Genomic DNA, 18895 nt, shown 5'->3' with positions numbered 1-18895 from the left:
TAGGAAGTAGGTAGTGCCACTGATTCAGTCTCCTAAGATAGCTAATGAAAAAGTTTATTGACGTTGATTGACTTTTAGATCCTCTACACTAAAGCTTTCCCCACTATTTCAGATTCTCAACACTAGATAGATCTACTGAACCTTCCTTCCCCTTGAAAAGGACTGTCATGCCTGGTCGGTGTGGCTCAGTTGGTTGTGTCATCCCATGCACCAAAAGTTGTTGGTGTAAGGGCACATGCCTGGGTTTCAGGCTTGACCCCAGTATGAGGCATGCAGGAGTCAGGTGATCAATGTTTCTCTCCCTTCCTCTCTATCTAAAAATCAATTTAAAAATCATAAAAATATTAGGACGGAACCGAAGCCGGGCACGGCAGTGGACATGGTTCCTCTGTGAGCAGAAGATGGCAGTGAACGTATATTCAACGTCAGTCACCAGTGGTAACCTAAGTCGACATGACATGCTGGCCTGGATCAATGAGTCCCTGCAGTTGAATCTGACAAAGGTCGAACAGTTGTGCCCAGGGGCTGCCTATTGTCAGGCTATGGACATACTGTTCCCTTGGCTCCATTGCCTTGAAGAAAGTGAAATTTCAAGCTAAGCTAGAACATGAATACATACAGAACTTCAAAATACTACAAGCAGGTTTTAAGAGGATGGGTGCTGACAAAATAATTCCTGTGGACAGATTAGTAAAAGGAAAGCTTCAGGACAATTTTGAATTCGTTCAGTGGTTCAAGAAGTTGTTTGATGCAAACTATCATGGAAAAGACTATGACCCTGTAGCTGCCAGACAAGGTCAAAAAACTGCAGTGGCTCCCTCCCTTGCTGCTCCAGCTATGAACAAACCGAAGAAACCTCTCCGCTCTAGCAGTGCAGCTCCAGAGGCCCATTGCAGCACACAGAACTACTGCCACCCCTCAGGCCGGCCGGGTGTGGTGGAAAGAATCCTAGTGTGGGCAATGGGGACCACGAAGCAGCTGAACTGACGCAGCAGGTCAACGTTTTGAAACTTACCCTCGAAGACTTGGAGAAAGAAAGAGATTTCTACTTTGGGCAGCTAAGGAACATTGAATTGATTTGCCAGGAGAACGAGGGGGAAAACAACCCTGTATTGCAGAGGACTGTGGACATTCTCTATGCCACAGATGAAGCTTTGTGATGCCTGATGAAGGGGGCCCACAGGAGGGACAAGAAGAGTATTAACAGCTTGGACCAGCAGAGCAACATCCGAATTCTTCACTCCAAATCATGTGCTTACCTGTAAAGTTCTCCCTTTTATTATTTTTAGAGGACTCACTGGTTTCTTTGCATAAGCAAAAAGTACCTCTTCTTAAAGTGCACTTTGCAGACGTTTCACTCTTTTTCAATAAGTTTGAGTTAGGAGCTTTTACCTTGTAGCAGAGCAGTATTAACATCTAGTTAAGGTTCACTTAGGCAACAAAGAGGCTGACCATGGGCTCACCATATGGATGCTGGAAACACTGATTGCTGGGGAAGGTGTTTTTATGTGATACGCTGAGGTGGATACCTCAGTAGTGAAATGTAAAGTCTGAATTTAATTTTAAGCCAACGTGAAATCTTGGCAGAGAACGTTTTAATAAATGAATGCCTAAAGAGTATTTGAATTACGTTTGCATATTTCAAAATGTAAAATGTAACCTGATGGGAGAGTTTGTGTGTTGCCCTTGTGTCTGGGAAGGAAGGGCCAGAACTTGGAACCTTCAGAACTTGCTGTTCACAGGCCTTGCAGAGCTGCTTGAATCTTCATAGGCCTAACCTTGACCCAGAAGGAAAATTTAAAAAGTTGCTCTCTGAAGCCATTCGGTGTCCTTGACCAATTGCATCTCTGCAAGAGGCATTGTTGGCTGAATGAATAGAGGGTATGTGTCAGCCCTGAGATATTTGAGTTGAATAGCTTGATATTCATTGAGCATTTCTCTGATGATTTTTCCAGTTACCCCTGAAATTTCTGTGTATTATGTCTTTGGGAAATGAGGTGTGTTCAGTTTTAAAATCTAACAACTACTTTTGGGGACTTGCCCACATCTCTCGGATTTGAATGGGGGTTTGTGTCCCATTTTGCTGTCTTTTAAGTTTACATTTAACATGTTTTTCTGCATCCCTTGCCCACCGGGGACTCCTGTTTGGCTCCTTAAAGTTTGCTGCTTAGAGTGAAAGTTCAGCAGGCAGGTGATCATGCTGCAAGTTCTTTTTAGACTTCTGACAAAGGGAGTGATCAGTGAAGGCCTTCGCTACCTTGAGATCTGCAAGGCTGGGTGTTTTGGTACCTGCTGTCCACAGCCCTCCACTGTTATCAGAATACTTTGCCAGTGCACTCAACTCTTTGGAGATAAAATTCATTAGCGTGTTACTAAATGTTAATTTTCTTTTACAGAAAATACAGTATACCATGTCTGAATCAATTATTCATATTTCAACTATTTCATTCCTTAACACCCCTCATTTGCTTTGCCTACAGCCTATTCGGTTCCTTTGTTTGGCAGAATTCTGCAAAATGTGTGTCACCCACTACTGAGCTTGTTCGGACCCTGATGTAATTGTATTGATTTGTTGATGGTGGTAGTTTGTCCTAAAATGTGTGTAGAAAGCAGGTATTTTATAATAAATTGTTGTGTAGTGCATGCTCTGTGTGAAATTCAGAGAGAAACCCAGATTCAGTGATTAACAATGCCAAAAATGCAAGTAACTAGCCGTTGTTCAAATAACAGTGGTGCTATTTCTCTTTTGTGGCCTTTAGTCTTTTGTTGCCCTAAAATTCCATTTTATTTTAAACCCTTTTTCCACCTGGTCTTTCTTGACAGGGTTTTTTTTTTTTTTTTTTTTTTTCTACTTTAAGCAGTTTCTAAATAAAATTCTGTATTTCAAGAGAAAAAAAATAAAATAAAAAATAAAAATAAAATAAAATAATTAACTAAAAAAGGATCATCGTTGATATCTTAACATCTAGTGCCATTAATTAGTCTAATTACCATGTCTACATTGACAGATTCGCATTTATTATCATCGCATATCATTAGCTATTCGGGTGCTGGTTGGTCAGAGTATCATCCACTCAGAGATTCCCCATTTTCTAATTGGCAGAAAAATATCATCTGATCCCCCTCATCTCTATAATTATAGTTCGTCTCTACAAGCTGAGATTTAGGCTTAAGCACACAACCAGTGAGAAGATGTGGTCTTCTTTGATTACCCCCACTTTTCTATTCCTGAGGTTTTTTTCTGTGGAATTGGCCCCAAATCCAGGGTCAGCCACAGATGAAAATGACAGCTACCCCCCTTTTTGGTACCAGATTAATGGGGACATAGCAGAATTTCCAGTACAGAATAACAAAACAATCATTGATCCCTGGAAATATATTGATCGATTAAAAATGTATAAAATCCTTATTGAAAAATCAAACAGATATTTTGCTGGATTTGGAAAAAACAAAACAGACAATGTATTGTGGGCACTCACCTTATATTATGGACAGCTATATGAAACAGGTATGTACATTTTAATTCTTTCCAAGAAATGTTGCTTTTTTCCTTCTTCACTATTGCGAGTGTCATTATAGTTAATATGTTTAAATGTAATTATTTGAATTTTCATGAAGTAGTCAATATAACCACTTTTTCTATTCAGACCTTCTTATGACCTGAGCAAATGATTTTTTATTAGTAAAATCATTTGGCATATTTATTCTTCACATTTTATAGACTTTTTTGGTAAAAATTACAGTTTTTAAAATTAATTTATAAGAATTAGATAAGAATACTACTTAGAGAAGAAATCTTCCCCTCTAGTTTCAAAATCTTCAGTTTTTGAGATGTCATCATCATCTTAAGGCCTGACAATCTTGTCAAAGAAATGTGGTACTATAAACCCCTTTGTTTCAGGAGGTGAGATTATTATAAGAAATATAACAAAGGCTTCTTTCAACTATAAAACCCAGGGTGAAGTTTCATACAAACTAAGGTACTTTTCCTTAAAAGCCTAATCTTTCCTCATAAGTTGTTAGTGAAAAAAAGTATCTAATATGTGGCTTTCAACATATATTCTACTTTCTACTCGTTGTTAAATTCAGGCAGAAGAAAGGAATGAAAACAGGAAGGAACTAGTCTAGTAACTAGACTACTCTCTTCTTGTACCAATACAATAGGATGGGGGCATGGAGTAGAGATGAGATGCTTCAGCTTGGAACTCTGGGTTTCTATCTAGAAAGCTCTTCTCTTTTCTTCCTCTCGTGTAGGTGAGTTTCTCTACTTGGCTTTACTGTTTCTAGTCCTAGACTCCATTTCTTTATCCCCAAGGTTCCTTAGTTGAACAAGTTTCCATGACATTCTTTTCCAAGTGGTCTTCTTTGGTAGTGATTAGACTTCCAAGAAACTCAGGCTAAAGTATGGAATGAAGCAAGGATCAGAGTGCGGTGCTTTGGTACTGAAAAAGCCTTCCTGCACATCTGAATTATTACAAGCAGCTCTTGTATTTCGGAGAAAACAAGTGACCAACAGACTTAAAACACTCTGCTGGTCTAGTGGTCTCTACGAGCTGACATCTCTGAGAAGCTTTCAGCTCTCAAAGTGAATGAAATGTGAAATGCTATGAATGGGCCATATTATAAAGAGGAATAAGGCTCTTTCTATTTTTATGGAGGGGAGTATTTATGTCTCCCCCCCTGTCATCCCTCCCCCCACTTTTCTCATGACTTTTATTAAAAGTTTAAACTTTCTTCCTAGAGTTATTTTTTTTATTTACATATCCCGTTTACTCGGCAGATCGATTTTCAGAACCTCCCAATAGTTCAGTCTGTGCTTATGACGCTGGAGCTCCTGGCTGTGTATCTATCAACAGTGGCTGGGGAGGTGAGTGTTATATTCACTCCCATGCATCTTTACTGAGCGTGGCTGTAAGGCTTGCTCTTTCTGCTTTTATATGGGGTGGGATAAATTGGGGTAAATCCTGATTTTTCTTGTAAAGATATACAATTTTCTGTGCAATTTTATGGGCCTAATCAACTAAGAAAACAAATAAAAAAGGTAAGTCTTACACAATTTCTAAATTATGTACAAAATATTATTAATTTTAGAAAAATACTAAAGGAGATCATCCTTAAAGGTACTCAGTGTTTCAGACATTCTGTTGTTTATTACACACACCACCAGCCCCTTCTCCAACTAGTTACTATTTATTCCACACTTACTACTTTCTAGCATCTTAAGCACCTTACTTTAGATAATATAGTTTAATTCAATCCTTACCATGATACTAATATCCTCATAAAAATAATCAAATAGAAGCTGAGAGATGTTGAGTAATTTGCTTTTTCTAAAGCTAGTAATAGATTCTTTTTATTTTTATTTATTTATTTATTTTTTTTAATATATTTTATTGATTTTTAACAGAGAGGAAGGGAGAGAGATAGAGAGTTAGAAATATCGATGAGAGAGAAACATCGATCAGCCGCCTCCTGCACATCTCCTACTGGGGATGTGTCCACAACCCAGGTACATGCCCTTGACCGGAATCGAACCTGGGACCTTTCAGTCCGCAGGCCGACGCTCTATCCACTGAGCCAAACCGGTTTCGGCATAGATTCTTTTTATCTTAAATATATTTTTAAATGTATTTTAGAGAGAAAGAGAAAGATAGATATGGGGGCAAAACATCATTTGGCCACCTCCTGCAGGCCCCTTACTGGGGATTGAAATGCAACCTGGGCATGTTCCCTGACCAGGAATCAAACCAGTAACCTTTCCGTGTATGAGACTGCGCTCAACCAACTGAGCCACATCAGCCAGGGCTAGTAATAGATTCTTAACATTCACCCTTCTATCTTGAAAGTAAATTTTCTTTATATCTGTACCAGTTTGTTTTCCTAAAGCCCAATCTGCAAAAAAATTTGATAATTTTTTATTTCCAGTTGAAAGGCTTATTTTAGGTCTTAAAGATCAATTTTACTATAGACTACATTTAATATATCTGCTGCTTATCAATGGTTTATTCAAAAATATAAATTGAGTTGTCACCAAAGTTTGAAAAAATGAATCTTATAAATGCACATTTCAAAAATAAAGGTGATCCCAGACAAGAGAAAGCTGAAGGAATTCATCACCATCAAACCAGTATTACAAGAAATGCTAAAGCAACTAACTTCTTCAAGAAGAAGTAGAGAAAAAAAATCAAAGTTATGAATAAGAAAATATCACAAGAAAAAAAAATCCACACTGAGAAAGGCAAGCACAGAATAAAAGCAGTGAATCAGCCAACACTAAAGCTAGAACTAAGGTTAAAAGACAAAAGTGGAAAGATCATGTGCAATTGCAACAATAAATTAAGGGGTACATGGAAACACACAAAAAATAAATAAAAAATAATAACAAAAACATAAACGTGGAGAGGGGGAGTGATCCTAGTGATTTTAGAATGTGTTTGAACTTAAAGAACCATCAATGTAGAATAGATTGTTATAAGCATAACTTGGAATATATGAAGCACATGGTAATCTAAACCTAAAAATCTACAATTAATACACAAGAAATAAAGAGAAAGGAATCTAAACACAACATCACAGAAAGTCACCAATATATAAGAGAAAAAAGCAAGAGAATAAGAAAGAAACAGAGAACTACAAAAATGATCAGAAAACAATGAATAAAATGGCAATACCTACATACCTAGCTATATTTTAAATGTAAATGGATTAAATGTTCCAATCAAAATATGAATGGATAAAGAAGTGGTACATATACTAGTATACAATGGAATATTACTCAGCCATAAAAAAAGAATAAAAGCTTACCATTTGTGACAACATGGATGGTCCTAGTAGGTATTATGCTAAGGGAAATATCTCAGACAGTGAAATACAAATAGCATATGATTTCAATTATATGTGAAATCTTAAAAAAACACACAAAATAAACAAAACCAAAGAAACTCATAGATACAGAGAACAAACTGACGGTTGCCACATGGGAGGAGGGTTGGGGGGCTGAGAGAAAAAGGTAAAGGGATTAAAAGGTACACATTGGTAGTTACAAAATTATCATGGGATTGTAAAGTATATCATAGGAAATACAGTCAATAATATTGTAATAACTACATATAATGTGAGGTGGGTGCAAGCCCTATCAGGGGAATCACTTTGTACGTTAAAAGTCTAGCCACTATTCTGTACACCTGAAAATAATATAATATTGAATGTCAAATGTAATTGAAAATTCTAAGTATTTTCAAATTACAATTAAAGCAATAAGGGTCATACTTGGTAATGAACAAAATTCTTTGTGGAAAGAGGTCACTTAGTTACCAAGTTTCAAATAATGACATTTCTTGAAATTCCTATTATGCATATCTCCTCCCATCTGTTCTTAGTTACCTTGGCTGCTCCTTGACAGCTAGATGAACAATCAAAATATTGATGGTTCTTTCTCTGGTTGCCAAGACGGAACACAGAAAATGCATTTCATGAACAGAAAGCATGGATCCATGCCTGTGAGTACCAAGGCCTGGCTGAGGAGTAGGCCTAGGAATAATTTAGGACTGGAAGTTGCCAGAATCCTGGCAGACAAGATGAATACAGGAATTGAGAATTCGATAAATAGTCCAAAACAGAATATGCACAAGTACTATAGTGAGTGCTTGATAAAAATGAGTTGGCATCAAGAACCAGAAGAAAGATAACAAATTGAAAATTAAGGAAATGTATTGGATATTGATTGGAAAGAGAGTCAGAAACATGAATCCCTAAACTGAGAGGATAAATAAGATAGTTCATTCAAAACCTCTTCTTCATTTTATACAAAGAGCCTCCAGAAGGAATATATTTGAGCATCATCTACATATATACCCAATCTGAGATAAATGTTTTCTTCATCCAAACCTTATTATGTATTTTCTGTTTGAGGAGCAAATAAATATAGAACATAAATAATTTGAAACCATGTTGACTCAGTTAGATCATGCACAAGTACCTGTACCTGGAGTGTTCCCCTGGTATGTGAAACTTTATGACTGTGATTAACCCTAAGCTCTCCTAGTCCTGTGCATTTCCTAGATTCAACAAGTTTAACATCATAGTTTGGGGGATAAACCAGCTAAATTATGTAGACTAAGCTGTAGTAATTTGGCTAATTCTGTTTTGAATAAACAGTTGATGATTCCAGACACTTTTCTTCTACTTCTTTACAGGCATTAACTTCTATGTGATTGTTCTGTATTTTCTTGCTGCAATTGAGTCTGAGTTTCTGAAGGATTTACCATACCAGGTGGAGTTAGTATCTCGAGAAGAATACAGGTCTGACTTCTGTTATTCGATTGCAGAATGCCGTGTATCCTACCAACAAGCTATGGATCTAGCCAACAGGTTTTATCAGGTAAAAGAATGTGACTGTATTTGTATGAGTAGGACAAATGAAGACACTGAGATGTTCTATGAGATTTGTGGTTTAAAAATAGATTAAACTTTACATTTACAAGCAGATAAAACTGTAAGTATAGTTCTGTCCTTTCTCCTCTGGAATTTTCCCTATTAGTGTGCTGACATATGCTAAGTTAATGATTAAATTAGTATAATGTCATTTACAAAAATTTATTTCAGTAAAATTGATAATTACCAAATTATGTTTGTCTGTGCAAATAGATTAGCATACACCTGTTCATAGAAAAGTTTAATATTTTCAAGTGTTAAAATTTATTTTGAAAATAAACCTATTTCTAGACAACCAGATAGATGAATATTTCACAGTATTTTATTTTAGGAAATCATGATCTTGGTGATTCAATTTATTTTCATTTTATTTTGAGATAATCTATTTATATAGATCATATTATTTATTCTCTAGTACTTGCTGTCCAGAGAGATCACTTCCGTTATCGGAGATGTTCCTCATTACAACCTAGATGAGGACACAGTGGTCCTTTACATGTGGGAGGCCCATCAAGCCGGCATTGATATTGGAACATCGAAGTTCTCTGACGTGTAAGTTATTTGCTCTAGGTGATACAACTAGTTTCCCTTTCTTTCTGGCATTGTGTAACATCAACACTAATAAAAGAGAAAAATGGTAATTGGCGTACGAGCTACCCTTTTCATTGGCTAATCAGGGCTATATGCAAATTAACTGCCAACTAAGATTGGCAGTTAACTGCCAACAAGATGGCGGTTAATTTGCATATGTAGGCACAATGCAGGGAGGCGAAAGGGAAAGCAGGAAGAAGCCCCCTGCCACTGACAGTGATCAGAAACCCAGGGGGGAGCTAAGAGCTGGGGGGCGGGGCAAAGGCTGCCCTGGGGCGGCCTTTGCCCTGCCCCCCAGCCATGATTGGAGAATCAGGTGCCTTTTCCGCCCTGGCCAGTGATTTTTGGAGGCAGCATTATATCGCCCATACTTTGAAAGTTCAGCAGAAGTATTAGTGGGTTTCCCACATAGGCTACTCACAGATCAAGATCGTATAGTTCTCACAAGTAACTTCAACATACGGGAAAAAGCCTTTTTGACGTTAGTAAAACTCACTTCGGAAATAAATAAACTCACAGGTATGATTTTGAGCTATAACATGCATGAAAAAAATTAATGAATTAAAGTCATATAAGCAGATTGAAACTTAGAGCTGTCTTTGTGGGTTTTGTTTTTCTTTACCACTCAATATTCCCTTTCTTGGAAATGGGAAAATATCAATGAATATAATACATTTCAATCTCAACATTTTAGAATTAGTGTAGATTCAGTAGTTCTACTTCATCTGTTCATAAACAAACTTCAAGGTCCAGGAAGGCTGAGTTGCCAAATATCACTCAGCTTTTCTGACATTTGAACAACAATTAGTCCTCTCCTCCCAGGAAAACATTCATTCCAATAAGCAAGCATTACAAGCAGGGATGGGAAGGGTGTTACTATGGGCATTAAAATTTTTAGTTGAAGTAAAAGAATACTTAGTAGTTATCCTTGACTTATTCCATAAAATATTGTGTCTATTGCATTGTTTGAGAATTCTTGAGTAGATCTCATCTTAAATAAGATAAATAGCTCTTCATTTGTGCTGTTAAACTATCAACACAATGCATTTTCTCATATTCTTTCACAAATGTAATTGTCAGGCAGAGCTACTAATATATTCCAAATCCTATAATTAGGAATTTTAATTTAATTTATTTTGTTTTTAAATTTCTAAATTGTATTCATACTCTTATTGACTGAAAATATACTTTTTTCTTTCTATTTTCACAGGAGGTGCATTTTTTACAATCTGGAACAAGGTTATGAATTTAAAACCTGCACGGTCCGTGGCACGATTCCTCGTTAAGCGGCTACTCTTAATACCAATTTCTTAATAGCCTAAATTTATGCTATTATGTTGACCAATTTAGTTACGTATAAAAAGCAATGAAATGTTAGAATTTAGATTTTATGAAAATTTCTCTGGTTCATACTATCTCTGTTGCACCTTTGTATTTTTGAAGTTAATAATCAATGGTCTCCCCATGCCACTCTCAGAAGTTCAGTACATATCTGGTGGAAGCCAAATTCATCTTATGGAATGCCTGAGTTACATATGAATATACAAACATCTATGGTGATGGCAGGTTTTGATCATCTTTCCAATATTCAATCTAAACTGGTAGATAAGCAAGGTAAATTTCTCTCCAACAGATTATTCTTACACAATACAATGTTAGCCCTAGCCAGTTTGGCTCAGTGGATAGAGCGTCGACCTGCAGATGGAAGGGTTCCGGGTTCAATTCCAGTCAAGGGCTCAGTTGCAGGCTCCTACCCAGCTCAGGCTCTGGTCAGGTCTCGTGCAGGAGGCAACCAATCGATGTGCTTTTCTCATATCAGTATTTCTCTCCCTTCCACTCTCTCTAAAAATCAGTGGAAAAATATCCTCGGTTGAGGATTAAAAACAAAATAATAATAAAATCAATAAAGACATTTAAAAAAGATATGTTAGACACCTGGAATAGAGACTTTATAAATTTTAAGTATATGTGACCGAGCTCAAAGTACTTTGTAGTATCAGCAAAATTGTCAGTCCAGATAGAGAAAGAGGCCATTTCTTGGTGTCTGAGCACTTGGAGAAATAATTTTTACCATGTAAGTAGAAAACTTCTCAGCTACTACAGTGTAAAACATTAAAACTTATAATTTTATTTTTAAATATAATTTGGCTAATATTGAAGCTCCTATATGGAATAAGCACATCTTTTAAAATATGAGTTAAAAGTTATCTAAAACATGCCTGGCCAGCATAGCTTGATCATAGGTTGAGTGTCGACCTATGAATAAGGAGGTCACAGTTAGATTCCCAGGCAGGGCACATGCCTGGGTTGTGGGCTCGATGCCCAGTGTGGGATGTGCAGGAGGCAGCTGGTCAATGATTGTCTCTCATCGTTGATGTTTCTCTCTCTTTCTCGCTCCCTTTCCCTTCCTCTCTGAAACCAATAAAAATATATTTTTTTAAAAGTTATCTAAAACTTGTCATTTTTAAATCATTGTTGATGGAATTTAAAACATTGTTGATGCCATTTATCAAAATAATTATGTTAGGTTCAGCATCTTCCAAAGGCCCAGGCACTAGTTATATCTTTTCCACTTAATGTGTCACTCCATTATTTCCACTGAAGTCCCAGTATTTTTTAGCTACCTCTCAATCAAAATTGTCCCTTACGAAAAGAAACAAAATTTTAAATATGATCAGTATTCCTTAGAAGAAAGCTTTATTAGCCAAGATCCACTGTTTAAAATCAGATAATAGGCTGATCAAGGTCTACATACAAGTGACATTTTTCAACATGAAGAAATAAAACTAATAAATGAAGTTAAGAAACAAAATTTATGGAATCACAAAAAGACCCAAAATAGCCAAAGCAATCATAAAAATAAGAACAAAACTTGGAGGCATCACGCTTCCTGATTTCAAACTACATCACAAAACTATAGTAATCAAGACGGTATGGTATTGACAGATCTAGAGATCAATAACAGAATAGAGAGCCCAGAAGTAAACCCAAGCATATAAAGGCATACCTCATTTCATGTGCTTTTGGACTTACTTTTTAACATTGGCCCTTTGTCATTTTTACATTTATATCAAGAATGGGGAAGTCATGGTAGGAAAGCACCCATGATGTTCATTCTGGGTACAAGTTAAGCTAGATTAAGATGCTTAATCGTTTTTGCTAGGTGGAACAAAAAATCAGAGTTGGTATGCAAAATTTCTTCAGGGAAAATTCTTTATAGGCTCATGTACATTTAAGGGAGGACACAGAGAATATAATTTCAATGACTTCTCTATAGCAGCAGAATTACTCGCAGTGGTTGTCATGAGAAGACATTTAATAAGTATGTATCAAGTGATTGAAACTATTCAGAACAATACCCAAGCCATACAATTTCCTGTGACATTGCCTGAAATTATAGCAAGAATTCCTGCCAGTTTTTAAATAAGCACAAATCTATAAATGGCATGTTTTTTACAGCCAGTCCTCTATCTTACATGTATCTAGGATAGTTTTATCTTGATCCCTCAAAAATATGAGCAGAATTATTTAACGATTCTTTAACACTTCCTGTGAGATCATATATTATTAACATAATATGATTGTTAATTATATTGTTAATGCCTCCTTGCAATACATTCATCAGGCATATTTTTTTAAAATATATATTTTATTGATTTTTTTACAGAGAGGGTTAGAGAGTTAGAAACATCCATGAGAGAGAAACATCGATCAACTGCCTCCTGCACACCCCCCACTGGGGATGTGCCCGCAACCAAGGTACATGCCCTTGACCAGAATCGAACCTGGTACCCTTCAGTCCACAGGCTGACACTCTATCCACTGAGCCAAACTGGTTAGGACCATCAGGCATATTATTATAATTCTTATTAAGCAACCTCTACAATCTTTTGTGCACAAAAGGTTACTGCCTCTTAGACAACCATTAGAACCTATATTATCCAAAAAAGGTTGAAGTTTTCTAACCCTCACAATTATTCTTATATACTGGGGCCTTGACTTACAAGTTTAATTCGTTCCGTGACGGAGCTCGTAACTCAAATTACTCGTATGTCAAATCAACAGTGAACGAGTGAGACAAGTGATGCTGGGCTGATGTTGTGGCATTCACTGTGATGTTCGCTGCGCCAACTAGTGGTGGGGTATCTGAAGCTGGCTCATAACCCGAATTTTAGCTCGCAACTCAGAGCAAAAAATTGGCGGAGAGAAGGCTCGTATCTCCAAAAATTCGTTAGTCGGGACACTCGTAAGTCAAGGCTCCACTGTATTTGTTTACCAATTGAATTATTCTTTTCTCCCTCATTGCCCATTGTTAATGGAACCATCTTAGAATGTTTTAAAAAAAGAAACCCAAAATACACACTGCATATAACATTTTTTTCCAAAGGTAAGTTTATATCTTTCTCTGTTCAATCAGTCTCTATTGTTGTTATATAAATTTGGATATTTTAGACTGTTTTCCCAAAATATCTGTCAATCCTATCTAATAATAGAGAAACATGGTAATTAACCGTAACTTCCCTACCCTTCCCATTGGCTAATCAGCGAGATATGCAAATTAATCGCCAGCCAAGATAGTGGTTAACCGCCAACAAAGATGGTGGCTAATTTGCATACTGCAGGCAGGGTAGGACAGCACAAGCCACCATCCAGGCCCCCATGTGCGACCTGGGGGCGGGGGCTCAGTCAAAGCAATCGCTGATCGCTTCCCCAGCCCTCCCTGCCCACCAGAGACACAGGGCCTACTCCCGTGTGCGATCTGGGGGCAGGCAGGGGCTGGGGCGAAGGCAAGTGGTACTGGTCACCTCGCTGGAGCCCTCGCTGCCCACCAGAGACAGATCCCAATGCGACCCGGGGGTGGGCGGGGGCTGGGGAGAAGGCAAAAGGTGTCCATCCCCTAGCCCCAGCCCTCGCCGCCCACCAGAGACACAGGGCTCACTCCCATGTGCGATCTGGGGGCAGGTGGGGGCTGGGGTGAAGGCAAGGGCTGCTGATCACCTAGCTCGGGCCCTCGCCGCCCACCGGAGACACAGGGCCCACTCCTGGGCGCCCCTTCCTGGGCGCCCCTTCCTGCTCGCAGCAGAGAGAGCCTGAGGAGTCTGCGAGCATCCTACCAGCCTTCCAAAGTGTAATAAAGTGCATTTCCGGTGAGGAGAAACCCGGGCTGGGGGTGCGCGGGTGGGGACAGGCGCGGGGCCCTCCAAGGGCTGGTGGCTTCAGGCCCAGGCTGCGCGGCCAGGCCACTCGATGCGAGCCTATGCGCCTAAGGCCGGAGGTTCGAGCTCTCCCGGCCAGTGCGGAGCTGCAGCCGCGGCCTGCCCCCACATCCTCCTCGCGGGGGTCACGCTCATACCGTGTGGCCACCGGCCTCCAGCTTGGCTCCCGCCTGCGGTCAGGGTCGGCGCCAAGCACAGGGGAGGCCAGAGGAAGAACCCCAAACCCTTAGCTGGACGGACCTCGGGCCCTGGAGGGAAGGAGGCCATAGGGGCCAGGAGAGCCTGAGAAGAGGGAAATCCCAGGAGGAGGCACCTGGAAAGTGCAGTGAATCGCAGGAGAGGGTGGAACAGCCACACACTGGCAAACCCTGCCCGCCCGGGTCAGTGACTCGGGCCCCAAGTGCTCCTGGGCTTTGCCTAGCGTCGCGGGGGTTATATTGCCTGTGGGCCGGGCAAGCAAGGGCCACCCCAACCTGTGAAGTTTCGCACAAAGGTGGGGAGGCCACGTTCGGGTGGGTTTGTCAGGCCCAGGGAAGGCGCCTTCGCTCTCTGCCAAAGATGGTGGCCAAGGGGCCCTCCAGAGACATGTGGTGACTGAACCCAAGCCAGGCCGGAGTCCTGCTCGCACTGAGAGGCAAGTCACTGGGCACCGCGCCCCAAATGCATGGGGAGCACCAGCGACCTCCTCTCTCCTGCCCTGGAAGGTGGGAGGCCTGGCGGGATTCACAGGTAAAACGCAGACACTGTTGGGTCCCAGACCCCTTTTCTTTGCAACCCCCCCCTCCCACCCCCCACCATCATTCTGTGAGACTAAGGTTCCTGAGCCCAGATCCAAAAACTGCAAAGGGAACAATTCTCCCGGTGAGAACATGCAGGCAGGCGCCTCCTGCCAAGGCGGCCAAGTTTGACAAACAGCGTCTCCTGGGGTGGGGAAAGCAGAGTGCCGCGGAGCAGCGCCGGCTCCCAGCTACCCCGGGGGGCAGGTGGCCGCCGCGGCTCCCTGCTGGCCCCAACAGCTGGGCGGCGGCCCCTGCGTGTCCGGTGCACCTCGGCCTCGCTGATCTCGTGACCCCCAGAGCACGCACCCACCTCCTGGTCCTAATTGCTTCTCCCCACTCCACAGACACACATGCATCTGCAAAGGCGGGAACAAGGCCCAGGCGGCCGCATCCACGCCCTTGCTGGCGAAAGTCACACTCCAAGTGGCCGGCTGTGTGAGGGGCAGTGGACACTCACTCACTCACTCTCTCCCTGGAAAATCCCGGGCGCACCTCGGCTCCTGCAACGTGCGGAATTAGAAATTGAACCGTTTATTGTCTCCTAACTTTTCTCTGGTTTCTTTGGTCACTCACTGTGGCTGCCCCCACTGTTCTGAGTGGGCCCTGGGGGCTCCTCAGCCAGACCACAAATCCCCAAATCAAACACTCGCTTTCAGAAAGCCGGGCTTCTCTCAACGCACCCCGCAACCTAAAAGGGTGCCCCTCCGTGAAAAGCTCGGAGGAGCAACGAGCTGGGAAAGGACAGCTGGTGCGTGGCAGGGTCCCTGGGACCTGAAAAGGGGCAGAAAAAAAAATATTTTTTTAACACATTTCAATTTCAAGAAGTAAAAACAAAACCAAGAAAGAAAACCTACGCTTTCGAAGCCTGAAAATCCACAGGGACCTCAGCGCGATCCTGAGCCGCCGCCCGCCCCAGCGCAGGATCCGGGCCTGCCCTCTGCCACCAGGGGAGCGGGCCTAAGCCAGCAGGTGGTTATCTCCCCAGGGGTCCCAGACTGTGAGAGGGCACAGGTTGGGCTGAGCCGCACCCCCTCCCCACCCAGTGCACAATTTTTGTGCACGGGCCTTCGAGTCTTTATATAACATGTTTGAATTAGTAAAGTTCTAAATTCTGTTTTACACCTTATAGAGATGGCAGAGAGATTAATATAATGTTATCATACGTCATATCAGTTAATATGCTATTTTCCTATTTTTTCCACGAAAATACACTTTCTCCATACACTATACTATAGTTGACAGAGGTATTGTTTGATAAATGCTAGTTTCATCTGTCTTGGGAACCTAACAATACCTAACCACTAAGGAACAGTTTTCACTAACATACGGGCTCATGTGTCATGTGAATCACCACTCATCTGCCTGAGGCCAACACAAGCCAATTCAGGCTCAGAACAGTGTGACTTTGGTACTACAGGGTATGTAAGTTCCTCTTCAATTCATGATACTCTGGAAATGAGGTAACAGCAGTGATAACCATGTTTCCTAGTGACATTATATAAAGCTTCAGCTGGCTGTAATGTTCTTCCAAATGTAACCTTTGACCCTGGGTCTGCAGCATACGTGGTCACTGTCCTTTCACTGTTACAATCATAACATCAGTCAGCCCCTCCAGCATGTGGGAACATGCCTTGGTAAGCTGAATGATAAATAGCCTCCACAGTATGTCTATTTCTGTTATGGGTTGAATTGTGCACCCCCCGTTCCTTCCCAAATTCATATGTCCAAGTCACCAGTACCTCAGAATGCAACCCTGTTGGGAGATAGGGTTTTTATAGAGGTAATTGAGTTAAAATGAAGTCATTAGGGTGGGGGAAATAGGGTTAGGCTAACCCACTATGACTGGTGTCCTTATTAAAAGGGGAAATTTGGAGACAGACATACACACAGGGAGAACACCATGAGAAAAAGAAAGCAGAGATCATGTGATGTTTCTACATGCCAAGGAACACCAAAGATTGCCAGCAAATCACCAGGAGAGAGAGAAGAAAGAGAAGAGACGTGGGACAGATCCTTCCGCACAGCCTTCTGCAGGAATCAGTCCTGCCAGAACCTTGATCTTGGACTTCTAGCCTCCACAACTGTGAGAAAATACATTTACATTGTTCAAGCCACTCGACTTTTGGTACATTGTTAAGGAAGATCATGAAATGGGGAAGTCATCCTGAATTATCAGGGTGGGCCCACTGTAATCACAAGGTCCTCCTAAGAGGGATGCAGGCAGATTAGAGCGAGTGGTGGGAATGGTGGAAGATGTGATGACAAGGCACAGGCTGGAGTGATGTGAGGAAAGAATCACAAGCCAAAGAATGAAGGTGGACTCTAGAACCTGTAAAAGCCAAGGAAATGGATCCTCCTTACAGAATCTCTCGAAGGAATCAGTCCAATTTGACACCTTGAATTAGCCTGGTGAGGCCAATAGTTGGACTTTTGATCTCCAGAACTCTAGTATAATAAATAAGTGCTATTTTGTAGCAATTTACTATGGCAGCAATTGGGAACTAATGTACATGCCCTGGCACAGAGCTGGCTATAAGCATGATGCTTCATCTGTTTAGTGATCTTCAAAGTCTGTTCACCAATTACTATATCCCAGTGACCAAGTGTTGCCCATTACCAGGAAGGGAATCCTCTTCTGTTTCTATCTGAGTTAACTAGCTAGATCCTGTTGTCATCACATATCATATTCAGTTCCCAAGACCACTTGGTCTCTTTAGTATATTGGGGAGAGTGGTGTTAAAACCACTATGAATGTTATTTTTAACTAGAGGCCTGGTGCACGAAATTTGTGCGGGGGGGGGGGGGGTGTCCCTCAGCCCAGCCTGCACTCTCTCCAATCTGGAACCCCTCAGAGGATGTCCGACTGCCAGTTTAGGACTAGGCCCACAGGGATCAGGCCTAAACCGGCAGTCGGACATCCCTCTCACAATCTGGGACTGCTGGCTCCTAACCACTCACCTGCCTGCCAGCCTGATCACCCCCTAACTGCTCCCCTGCTGGCCTGATTGACACTTAACTGGTCCCCTGCCAGCCCAATCACCCCCAACTGTGGTGGCCATCTTGTGACAATGTGGGGGTGGCCATCTTATAATGATGTGGGGACAGCCATCTTGTGATGACTTGGGGGTGACCATCTTGTGACATGAGGGTGTGAGGGTCAATTTGCATATTATCTCTTTATTATATAGGATTATTATATAGGATCAATATTACATTTGCAAAAGACTTTTCTCTTTTACAGTAGAAGAAAACTTGGGAAAACACCGATCTTTTTGTTCCAAGATTCTCATATATTCTTCTGCTTTTTTTATCCTCATCTCCCTGTAGTAAGTAGCAAAGACTGCTGCTGGTTTGGGGCTAATTCAATCAAAATAAGCTAAGGATAAGCTTCAAAGGAACCCACATCCCCGAACCCATTGTGCTACACTTCAAGGCTTTCACACGAAGCTATATAATTAAGTACATTAAGTGATTTTGTGATAACACAATTTTTTAAGTGAATTTCTTAGCAATACAAATTAGTCAGGAAATATGTCATATTATTTTTCCACAAAATAAAAGCCATCCTATCAAAAAAGTCAAATATCATAAAAATGTCAACACATTTTCTATTCTGCTATTGCATGTTGTTGCTTAACTAAACTAATGTCCGCTCTTATAATCAGTTCTTTTATTCCTTAAGTCTTTAGAGAAAATTCTGAAGCTGATTTAAGGGATGGCTTGGCTCCATGAATGTGTGATTCCCTGGGTATGCATCTATATATGGCTTTTTCCAGTTTAAACAGAGAAATCCTGATCCTATAATCCTGCTTTGTTTATAATTCTGCTTGTATAAAGTTGAAAACTCAAGTAGTTCTTTTGGAGTGTAGCATACTT

General features: G+C 40.8%; 1 protein-coding gene and 1 pseudogene across 1 annotated transcript; both read left to right on the top strand.

Annotated features, from left to right (window-relative positions):
- The first annotated feature begins 352 nt into the window (after nucleotides 1-352).
- LOC132236872 (microtubule-associated protein RP/EB family member 1-like) lies at nucleotides 353-1812 on the top strand (annotated as a pseudogene).
- A 1364-nt stretch (nucleotides 1813-3176) lies between these two features.
- On the top strand, nucleotides 3177-8989 carry LOC132236660 (protein LEG1 homolog). Its single transcript, XM_059699745.1, has 4 exons — nucleotides 3177-3508; nucleotides 4781-4867; nucleotides 8196-8380; nucleotides 8849-8989. Exons 1-4 carry the CDS (start codon nucleotides 3193-3195, stop codon nucleotides 8987-8989), a joined length of 729 nt encoding a protein of 242 aa, XP_059555728.1. The 5' UTR covers nucleotides 3177-3192.
- Nucleotides 8990-18895: the final 9906 nt, after the last annotated feature.

Source organism: Myotis daubentonii, chromosome 6 (genome assembly GCF_963259705.1).
Source record: "Myotis daubentonii chromosome 6, mMyoDau2.1, whole genome shotgun sequence".
In the NCBI taxonomy this organism is placed as follows: Eukaryota; Metazoa; Chordata; class Mammalia; order Chiroptera; family Vespertilionidae; genus Myotis; species Myotis daubentonii.
This window is presented reverse-complemented; position numbering and strand designations above follow the sequence as displayed.

Coding starts and splice junctions, on each gene's coding strand:
- LOC132236660 (XM_059699745.1), top strand. CDS start 3,193: ATGTGGTCTTCTTTGATTACCCCCACTTTTCTATTCCTGAGGTTTTTT. Junction 4,868..8,195: donor TATCAACAGTGGCTGGGGAG/GTGAGTGTTATA, acceptor ACTTCTTTACAG/GCATTAACTTCTATGTGATT. Junction 8,381..8,848: donor TAGCCAACAGGTTTTATCAG/GTAAAAGAATGT, acceptor TTTATTCTCTAG/TACTTGCTGTCCAGAGAGAT.